General features: G+C 42.2%; 1 protein-coding gene across 1 annotated transcript in view; it reads left to right on the top strand.

Annotated features, from left to right (window-relative positions):
- The window catches only part of dpysl3 (dihydropyrimidinase like 3), a 36649-nt gene extending 23625 nt beyond the window's left edge, over positions 1-13024 (top strand). The window contains exons 9-14 of the mRNA XM_079487248.1: positions 10081-10237; positions 10326-10467; positions 10542-10712; positions 11633-11812; positions 11981-12137; positions 12369-13024. Coding sequence (XP_079343374.1) covers positions 10081-10237; positions 10326-10467; positions 10542-10712; positions 11633-11812; positions 11981-12137; positions 12369-12454 — 893 coding nt within the window. The 3' untranslated portion in view covers positions 12455-13024. The remainder of the gene's footprint in view (positions 1-10080; positions 10238-10325; positions 10468-10541; positions 10713-11632; positions 11813-11980; positions 12138-12368) is intronic.
- The last annotated feature ends 445 nt before the right edge of the window (positions 13025-13469 follow it).

The following is a 13469-nucleotide window of genomic DNA, read 5'->3' as shown; positions in this document are numbered from 1 at the left end:
CACTCAAACACACACAAACACACTCACACACACACACTTACACAAACACACGCACTCAAACACACGCACTCAAACACACGCACACACAAACACACTCACATAAAAACATACGCACTCAAACACACACAAACACACTCACACACACACACTTACACAAACACACGCACTCTAACACACTCACATAAAAACACACGTACTCAAACACATGCACACACAAACACACTCACACAAAAACACACACTCAAACACATGCACACACAAACACACTCACACAAAAACACACACTCAAACACACGCACTCAAACACACGCACACACTAACACACGCACTCAAACACACGCACACACAAACACACTCACATAAAAACACACGCACTCAAACACACACAAACACACTCACACACACACACTTACACAAACACACACACTCAAACACACTCACATAAAAACACACGCACTCAAACACACTCACATAAAAACACACGCACTCAAACACACGCACACACAAACACACGCACTCAAACACACGCACACACAAACACACTCACATAAAAACACACGCACTCAAACACACACAAACACACTCACACACACACACTTACACAAACACACACACACAAACACACTCACATAAAAACACACGCACTCAAACACATGCACACACAAACACACTCACACTTACACAAACACACGCACTCAAACACACTCACATAAAAACACACGCACACAAACACACTCACACAAAAACACACACTCAAACACATACAAACACACTCACACACACACACACTCACACAAACACACGCACTCAAACACACTCACATAAAAACACACGCACTCAAACACACACAAACACACTCACACACACACACACTTACACAAACACACGCACTCAAACACACTCACATAAAAACACACGCACACAAACACACTCACACAAAAACACACACTCAAACACATACAAACACACTCACACACACACACACTCACACAAACACACGCACACAAACACACTCACATAAAAACACACGCACTCAAACACACACAAACACACTCACACACACACACACTTACACAAACACACGCACTCAAACACACTCACATAAAAACACACGCACACAAACACACTCACACAAAAACACACACTCAAACACACACAAACACACACACACACAAACACACGCACTCAAACACACTCACATAAAAACACACGCACACAAACACACGCACACACAAACACACTCACATAAAAACACACGCACTCAAACACACACAAACACACTCACACACACACACTTACACAAACACACGCACTCAAACACACTCACATAAAAACACACGCACTCAAACACACACAAACACACACACACACTTACACAAACACACGCACTCAAACACACTCACATAAAAACACACGCACTCAAACACACACAAACACACTCACACACACACACTTACACAAACACACGCACTCAAACACACTCACATAAAAACACACGCACTCAAACACACACAAACACACACACACACTTACACAAACACACGCACTCAAACACACTCACATAAAAACACACGCACTCAAACACACACAAACACACTCACACACACACACAAACACACGCACTCAAACACACTCACATAAAAACACACGCACTCAAACACACACAAACACACTCACACACACACACTTACACAAACACACGCACTCAAACACACTCACATAAAAACACACGCACTCAAACACATGCACACACAAACACACTCACACAAAAACACACACTCAAACACACACAAACACACTCACACACACACACTCACACAAACACACGCACTCAAACACACTCACATAAAAACACACGCACTCAAACACACACAAACACACTCACACACACACACGCACTCAAACACACGCACACACAAACACACTCACATAAAAACACACGCACTCAAACACACACAAACACACTCACACACACTTACACAAACACACGCACTCAAACACACTCACATAAAAACACACGTACTCAAACACATGCAAACACAAACACACTCACACAAAAACACACACTCAAACACACGCACTCAAACACACGCACACACAAACACACTCACATAAAAACACACGCACTCAAACACACACAAACACACTCACACACACACACTTACACAAACACACGCACTCAAACACACTCACATAAAAACACACGTACTCAAACACATGCACACACAAACACACTCACACACACACACACACTCACACACACACACTTACACAAACACACGCACTCAAACACACGCACTCAAACACACGCACACACAAACACACTCACATAAAAACATATGCACTCAAACACACACAAACACACTCACACACACACACTTACACAAACACACGCACTCAAACACACGCACACACAAACACACTCACATAAAAACATACGCACTCAAACACACACAAACACACTCACACACACACACTTACACAAACACACGCACTCTAACACACTCACATAAAAACACACGTACTCAAACACATGCACACACAAACACACTCACACAAAAACACACACTCAAACACATGCACACACAAACACACTCACACAAAGACACACACTCAAACACACGCACTCAAACACACGCACACACTAACACACGCACTCAAACACACGCACACACAAACACACTCACATAAAAACACACGCACTCAAACACACACAAACACACTCACACACACACACTTACACAAACACACGCACTCAAACACCTGCACACACAAACACACTCACATAAAAACACACGCACTCAAACACACTCACATAAAAACACACGCACTCAAACACACACAAACACACTCACACAAACACACGCACTCAAACACACTCACATAAAAACACACGCACACAAACACACTCACATAAAAACACACGCACTCAAACACACACAAACACACTCACACAAACACACGCACTCAAACACACTCACATAAAAACACACGCACACAAACACACTCACACAAAAACACACACTCAAACACATACAAACACACTCACACACACACACTCACACAAACACACGCACTCAAACACACTCACATAAAAACACACGCACTCAAACACACACAAACACACTCACACAAACACACGCACTCAAACACACTCACATAAAAACACACGCACACAAACACACTCACACAAAAACACACACTCAAACACATACAAACACACTCACACACACACACTCACACAAACACACGCACTCAAACACACTCACATAAAAACACACGCACACAAACACACACAAACACACTCACACTTACACAAACACACGCACTCAAACACACTCACATAAAAACACACGCACTCAAACACACACAAACACACTCACACTTACACAAACACACGCACTCAAACACACTCACATAAAAACACACGCACACAAACACACTCACACAAAAACACACACTCAAACACACACAAACACACGCACTCAAACACACTCACATAAAAACACACACACACAAACACACGCACACACGTACTCAAACACATGCAAACACAAACACACTCACACAAAAACACACACTCAAACACACGCACTCAAACACACGCACACACAAACACACTCACATAAAAACACACGCACTCAAACACACACAAACACACTCACACACACACACTTACACAAACACACGCACTCAAACACACTCACATAAAAACACACGCACTCAAACACACACAAACACACTCACACAAAAACACACACTCAAACACATGCACTCAAACACACGCACACACAAACACACTCACATAAAAACACACGCACTCAAACACACACAAACACACTCACACACACACACTTACACAAACACACGCACTCAAACACACTCACATAAAAACACACGTACTCAAACACATGCACACACAAACACACTCACACACTCACACACACACACTTACACAAACACACGCACTCAAACACACGCACTCAAACACACGCACACACAAACACACTCACATAAAAACATATGCACTCAAACACACACAAACACACTCACACACACACACTTACACAAACACACGCACTCAAACACACGCACTCAAACACACGCACACACAAACACACTCACATAAAAACATACGCACTCAAACACACACAAACACACTCACACACACACACTTACACAAACACACGCACTCTAACACACTCACATAAAAACACACGTACTCAAACACATGCACACACAAACACACTCACACAAAAACACACACTCAAACACATGCACACACAAACACACTCACACAAAAACACACACTCAAACACACGCACTCAAACACACGCACACACTAACACACGCACTCAAACACACGCACACACAAACACACTCACATAAAAACACACGTACTCAAACACATGCACACACAAACACACTCACACACACACACACACTCACACACACACACTTACACAAACACACGCACTCAAACACACGCACTCAAACACACGCACACACAAACACACTCACATAAAAACATATGCACTCAAACACACACAAACACACTCACACACACACACTTACACAAACACACGCACTCAAACACACGCACACACAAACACACTCACATAAAAACATACGCACTCAAACACACACAAACACACTCACACACACACACTTACACAAACACACGCACTCTAACACACTCACATAAAAACACACGTACTCAAACACATGCACACACAAACACACTCACACAAAAACACACACTCAAACACATGCACACACAAACACACTCACACAAAGACACACACTCAAACACACGCACTCAAACACACGCACACACTAACACACGCACTCAAACACACGCACACACAAACACACTCACATAAAAACACACGCACTCAAACACACACAAACACACTCACACACACACACTTACACAAACACACACACTCAAACACACTCACATAAAAACACACGCACTCAAACACACTCACATAAAAACACACGCACTCAAACACACACAAACACACTCACACAAACACACGCACTCAAACACACTCACATAAAAACACACGCACACAAACACACTCACACAAAAACACACACTCAAACACATACAAACACACTCACACACACACACTCACACAAACACACGCACTCAAACACACTCACATAAAAACACACGCACTCAAACACACACAAACACACTCACACAAACACACGCACTCAAACACACTCACATAAAAACACACGCACACAAACACACTCACACAAAAACACACACTCAAACACATACAAACACACTCACACACACACACTCACACAAACACACGCACTCAAACACACTCACATAAAAACACACGCACACAAACACACACAAACACACTCACACTTACACAAACACACGCACTCAAACACACTCACATAAAAACACACGCACTCAAACACACACAAACACACTCACACTTACACAAACACACGCACTCAAACACACTCACATAAAAACACACGCACACAAACACACTCACACAAAAACACACACTCAAACACACACAAACACACGCACTCAAACACACTCACATAAAAACACACACACACAAACACACGCACACACGTACTCAAACACATGCAAACACAAACACACTCACACAAAAACACACACTCAAACACACGCACTCAAACACACGCACACACAAACACACTCACATAAAAACACACGCACTCAAACACACACAAACACACTCACACACACACACTTACACAAACACACGCACTCAAACACACTCACATAAAAACACACGCACTCAAACACACACAAACACACTCACACAAAAACACACACTCAAACACATGCACTCAAACACACGCACACACAAACACACTCACATAAAAACACACGCACTCAAACACACACAAACACACTCACACACACACACTTACACAAACACACGCACTCAAACACACTCACATAAAAACACACGTACTCAAACACATGCACACACAAACACACTCACACACTCACACACACACACTTACACAAACACACGCACTCAAACACACGCACTCAAACACACGCACACACAAACACACTCACATAAAAACATATGCACTCAAACACACACAAACACACTCACACACACACACTTACACAAACACACGCACTCAAACACACGCACTCAAACACACGCACACACAAACACACTCACATAAAAACATACGCACTCAAACACACACAAACACACTCACACACACACACTTACACAAACACACGCACTCTAACACACTCACATAAAAACACACGTACTCAAACACATGCACACACAAACACACTCACACAAAAACACACACTCAAACACATGCACACACAAACACACTCACACAAAAACACACACTCAAACACACGCACTCAAACACACGCACACACTAACACACGCACTCAAACACACGCACACACAAACACACTCACATAAAAACACACGCACTCAAACACACACAAACACACTCACACACACACACTTACACAAACACACACACTCAAACACACTCACATAAAAACACACGCACTCAAACACACTCACATAAAAACACACGCACTCAAACACACACAAACACACTCACACAAACACACGCACTCAAACACACTCACATAAAAACACACGCACACAAACACACTCACACAAAAACACACACTCAAACACATACAAACACACTCACACACACACACTCACACAACACACGCACTCAAACACACTCACATAAAAACACACGCACACAAACACACGCACACACAAACACACTTACATAAAAACACACGCACTCAAACACACACAAACACACTCACACACACACACTTACACAAACACACGCACTCAAACACACTCACATAAAAACACACGCACACAAACACACTCACACAAAAACACACACTCAAACACACACAAACACACGCACTCAAACACACTCACATAAAAACACACACACACAAACACACGCACACACAAACACACTCACATAAAAACACACGCACTCAAACACACACAAACACACTCACACACACACACTTACACAAACACACGCACTCAAACACACTCACATAAAAACACACGCACTCAAACACACACAAACACACTCACACACACACACACACACTTACACAAACACACGCACTCAAACACACTCACATAAAAACACACGCACTCAAACACACACAAACACACTCACACACACGCACACAAACACACGCACTCAAACACACTCACATAAAAACACACGCACTCAAACACACACAAACACACTCACACACACACACTTACACAAACACACGCACTCAAACACACTCACATAAAAACACACGCACTCAAACACATGCACACACAAACACACTCACACAAAAACACACACTCAAACACACACTCACACACACACACTCACACAAACACACGCACTCAAACACACTCACATAAAAACACACGCACACAAACACACGCACACACAAACACACTCACATAAAAACACACGCACTCAAACACACACAAACACACTCACACACACACACTTACACAAACACACGCACTCAAACACCTGCACACACAAACACACTCACACACAAACACACGCACACAAACACACACACACACAAACACACTCACATAAAAACACACGCACTCAAACACACACAAACACACTCACACACACACACTTACACAAACACACGCACTCAAACACACTCACATAAAAACACACGCACTCAAACACACACAAACACACTCACACACACACACACTTACACAAACACACGCACTCAAACACACTCACATAAAAACACACGCACTCAAACACACACAAACACACTCACACACACACACAAACACACGCACTCAAACACACTCACATAAAAACACACGCACTCAAACACACACAAACACACTTACACACACACACTTACACAAACACACGCACTCAAACACACTCACATAAAAACACACGCACTCAAACACATGCACACACAAACACACTCACACAAAAACACACACTCAAACACACACAAACACACACACACACTCACACAAACACACGCACTCAAACACACTCACATAAAAACACACGCACACAAACACACGCACTCAAACACCTGCACACACAAACACACTCACACACAAACACACGCACACAAACACACACACACACAAACACACTCACACAAACACACTCACACAAAAACACACTCACACAAACACACGCACACACACACACACAAACACACTCACACAAACACACTCACACACGCACACAAACACACGCACACACAAACACACTCACACAAACACACGCACACAAACACACACACACACACACAAACACACTCACATAAAAACACAAGCACTCAAACACACACACACAAACACACTCACACAAACACACGCACACAAACACACGCACACAAACACACTCACACAAACACACGCACACAAACACACACACACACACAAACACACTCACACAAACACACTCACACACGCACACAAACACACGCACACACAAACACACTCACACAAACACACGCACACAAACGCACACACACACACACTCACATAAAAACACAAGCACTCAAACACACACACACACAAACACACGCACACAAACACACTCACACACAAACACACTCACACAAACACACGCACACACACACACACATACACACACGCACACAAACACACGCACACACAAACACACTCACACAAACACACGCACACAAACACACACACAAACACACTCACAAACACACTCACACACAAACACACTCACACAAACACACTCACAAAAAAACACATGCACTCAAACACACGCACTCAAACACCTGCACACACAAACACACTCACACACAAACACACTCACACAAACACACGCACACAAACACACACACACAAACACACTCACATAAAAACACATGCACTCAAACACACACACACACAAACACACTCACACAAAAACACATACACAAACACATGCACACACAAACACTCACACAAACACACTGGCACAAACACACTTTTTTCTTGTTGTAAAATGAAAATGTATGGTCTGTTCATTGGCTGAAGACACACGCAGTGTTTTACTGTTTTGCTCAATTGTTTACACACATTTTCTGAAAGCCTCATACTCTCAGAACTCTACACACAAATAAAAACACACAAACACAATGGGCAAAACTCCTCAATTCTCCTGCAAAATGAAACTTAACATTCAAAACAATGTTCTTTCTTCTCAAAATGGTATTTTGTTTTCAAATGACACACACAAACCATCATATGAATAAACATTTATAAGAACCAGTTGAACACTGATGTGCTCTTTATAAAACACTTCTCCATTCATCATAGTGACTTAAGTCTTTATTTGGTTCAGTGTTATACTTACTACAGACAGTACATATATAAGTGTGTAGGAAAATATTTTTTGTATATATATATATATACTGTACTACAAATATTTTACAACACACTTATACTACAAATATATATATAAATAGTTTTGATAGTCAGAACACACAAATACATGGTAACAAATATATTTAATTTGTCCAACATAAACAATGTACAGTGTACATCCCAACCAACGCAAAGTTGCACATACAGTGGTGTACATACAAAAGAATTGGTTCAGGGGGTTGGTGCATGAGTTACATGTTGTGGTCATTGTGTCTCAAGGACCAATATTTGTGTGTAAACAATCGAGAAAAACTGTAAGCGCTTCAGAATGAAAACGGTTTGTAATCATGAGAGCAGAGTGCGTGTGTCTGATCTTTGACAGTATTATCATGCTTTAGCCGCTCTATGAAATGTTTATTTGATATGTAATGTGTTTGTTGATGCTCAAATACAGAGAGAACACAACACTGGACTCAGTTTCCCACAATGCATTGTGTTCATCTTGACCTAACAGTGGAATGTTTATGTTATTGAGCTGTATAAAGAAATTCTGGTCAGTTTGATCTTTTAAAGGCGTTTGATCGATGTTTTAAGATGGACGGATGCTCTTGTTGTTTTTTTTAGCTAAACTCTGTTAATAAGGGTTTGTTTCCAGGTAACGTGGTTTTTGGGGAACCAATCACCGCCAGTTTGGGAACAGATGGGACTCACTATTGGAGCAAGAACTGGGCTAAGGCCGCCTCTTTTGTGACATCACCGCCCCTCAGTCCAGACCCGACCACTCCAGACTATCTGAGCACTCTGTTGGCCAGGTAAACACACATCAGGAAGAAACACGCTCAGTATTTAAGTCTGTCGCAGTTTTGGTCATGTATTGTTGTGTGTGTGTGTGTGTGTTAGTGGAGATCTGTCGGTCACCGGCAGCGCTCACTGCACGTTCAGCGTGGCTCAGAAAGCCATCGGGAAAGACGACTTCACCCAGATTCCTGAAGGAGTGAACGGAGTGGAGGAGAGGATGAGTGTCATCTGGGATAAGGCCGTGGTGAGCATCTGATGGATGAGAATGAGTGTTCAGCGGTATAGTGACAAAGTCTAACTTCATGTTTTCTTGGTTAGGTGACCGGTAAGATGGATGAAAACATGTTTGTGGCCGTCACAAGCACCAACGCCGCAAAGCTCCTGAATCTGTATCCGCGTAAGGGCCGCATAGCTGTGGGATCTGACAGCGATCTGGTCATCTGGGACACAGACGCCACCCGGACCATCACTGCCAAAACACATCACTCTGTACGTGCACACTTTGCACCGTATACAGTCCAGTCACAGAAAATCTAATCTCTTCATACAAGACACTTAGTTCATAAGACAACCATCTTTAGATGTGCCAGAAAGAAAGAAAACACGTTTCTAATATAGAATCCATGGTTGCTTGCGGTGTGAATCAGTCATTAACATTAGATATGAACATCTGTTTGGGTCCACCCATCATATATAATATGTGCTTAGACATACAGTAGTTGAAATGGTTTTTAATGTTTGGAGCTCACTGTGTGTAGAAACTAAACTTGACAAATTCTTCAGAAGTGCATGAACACAGACAGACTGAAGTGTGTAGTCAGAGGTTTTTGCGAACAAGATTCAGCAGACAGCAGCCAACATCGACATCATGATTGCTTTTATTTCTTTCGAGTCTTCACGTAGAACACGTCTGGTGTTTCTTCTCTAGTCCACTTCACGAGCACATCATGTGTGGGGTTTAAAGTCAGCGTTCTTGTGCACGTGTCATGTTCTTCAGCACAAAGGATGGACCGCTGCCAGACTCGCAGTCTGTGAATCATAGCCGGACGTCTTTCAGAAGTTTACTGGAGAGAAAACTGAGACGATCTGTAGGGAAGAGTGAAGTCATAAACTCAGAGAGAGAGAGAAACACTGGAGAGATGTTTTTGTCTTTGTGTATTCAGCTGTTTGGCAGAGAGATATGGAGAATGAGAAATACATTGATCTCACCCTCTCACACATGCTCTTTATTACTTCACAATCTCTCTCTCTCTCTCCGGCTGTAGAGACTCAGCTTTGGTCTCTGGCTGAGGTGTTAGTCATGTGATGAAAGATTGAACACTGAAGAAACATGAAGATGAAGCTTCTTGTCTCTGCTGATGTGTGTATGTGATGAGAACAGAATAAAGGCTCTTGATGTTCTGTGTTAGGCAGCGGAGTATAATGTCTTGGAGGGGATGGAGCTGAGAGGAGCGCCCATGCTGGTCATCTGTCAGGGGAAGATCGTTGTGGAGGACGGCAAACTGAACGTCACCTCCGGCACAGGCCGCTTCATTCCCTGCACACCTTACCCTGACTATGCATATAAACGCGTCAAAGCCAGAAAACAGGTACAGCTGCTCACATTTTGTCAGACAACATGCTTTACATCTGTGGCTCAACACAATAAATGAAGAAAATGACCTGAACAAACGTGTTATCCTTTCAGCAATGATGACGTAGAGTTCTCACTTGTCAGTCAAAATGTTTTTAGCTCTTTGTTTGTGGTTCTCTTGAAGCTGGCGATACTGAAGGCGGTGCCCAGGGGCATGTACGACGGCCCTGTGTCTGAATTTTCAGCCATGTCGAGGGGCGGCACTCCGTCTGCATCCACCCGCACCTCACCCACCAAAGGCCCTGTGAGAAACCTGCATCAGTCCGGCTTTACATTAGCAGGTAACCCTGGAAAACCTTTCTTCATATGTGAGAACATAGTGTTGATTTCCCTGGAAAGAGAACTCTTATTGGTTCACCACTAAAGAGTCTCGGGGGATTCGTCCACTTATGGTGGTCCACAGATTCTGCAAAATGTAAAATATTTTGTTGAAAGATTTTTACACGACATACATCATTCTCAGAAAACGGTCATGTGTAAGTGTCGTCTCTGGATCTGTTTTTTGGCCTCAGGTCCTGAAGAAGCTCCAATCAGACCAGCGGGAAGACGTGTCGTTGTGCCCCCTGGTGGCCGCTCCAACATCACCACTCTTAGTTAAAATATACAGAGCGGCAAACTAAAGTCAGCCACGGGTGGAAGAAACGTAAAACACTGAACCCATGCCTTACCTTTCATAAATAACTCCTGCTGAATGATTGAAGCTCTGAAGAAAGCAAAGTATTTAGTGTAGCTGTATACAGTACTTGTTTATGTGTTTAGACGGACTGAAATAGAAAACATTACCATACAAATGTGCTTTGGCTCATTTACAGTAACAATCTTTTAATTCATTATAGTGTACCGTTGAAAATCATCCGTCATCTGAAGAAACAGTTCATTTGACAGAATCCAATTCAAATTTGATCCATGAATCTTCTTTTTTCCAGTTGTATGTCATGTTTATTCAGACAGGATGATTCTGAACACTAACAGGTGCTAAAGTGTGTACATTCATAAATCACATGACAGGAATATGTTTGTGATGTGTAACTGGTTTGTGTTATGATGTGTGTTTGATTGTCTTTCTATCATCATTTACAGTTGGCTAGTGAAGAAGAAATTAAGCAGGCAGGTGAAAATGAATGTGTGATGTGTAACATGTGTTATGAATAAACATGTGACAACAGACGGTGTGTGTGATTGTTCAATTCATCCTCTCTCAGATCTTCAAACACAGAGAATAATTCCTCCATCCAAACAGCTGCATGTCTATCTCCTCACAGAACTTAAACAAACGTGAAATAAATACACATAGATTTTCACGCCATACTCTCGTCCACTGTTATTTAAATCTATCTGTGCAGAATAAATTGAGGAAAAACAACAGAATCTTCACAAAAGCGACATGTTTTATATATTTAATGGAAACACTTTCTACATATGAATACATAACACACAAATGTTTATAGCACTCAAAACTTCAGTGTGGATTCAGGGACAATAAAGATGAAGAAAAAGTGAATAATGACAAAATTCCCCGTGATAAACCATCTGTGAATGAATCTGTAAAGGTTTCATGAATCCAAATCGTTGAAACATCATAAAAAATGTCCGTCCTGTGCACTGTGCACGTC

The sequence above is a fragment of the Barbatula barbatula genome, assembly GCF_947034865.1.
Source record: "Barbatula barbatula genome assembly, chromosome: 22".
Classification (NCBI taxonomy): domain Eukaryota; kingdom Metazoa; phylum Chordata; class Actinopteri; order Cypriniformes; family Nemacheilidae; genus Barbatula; species Barbatula barbatula.
This window is presented reverse-complemented; position numbering and strand designations above follow the sequence as displayed.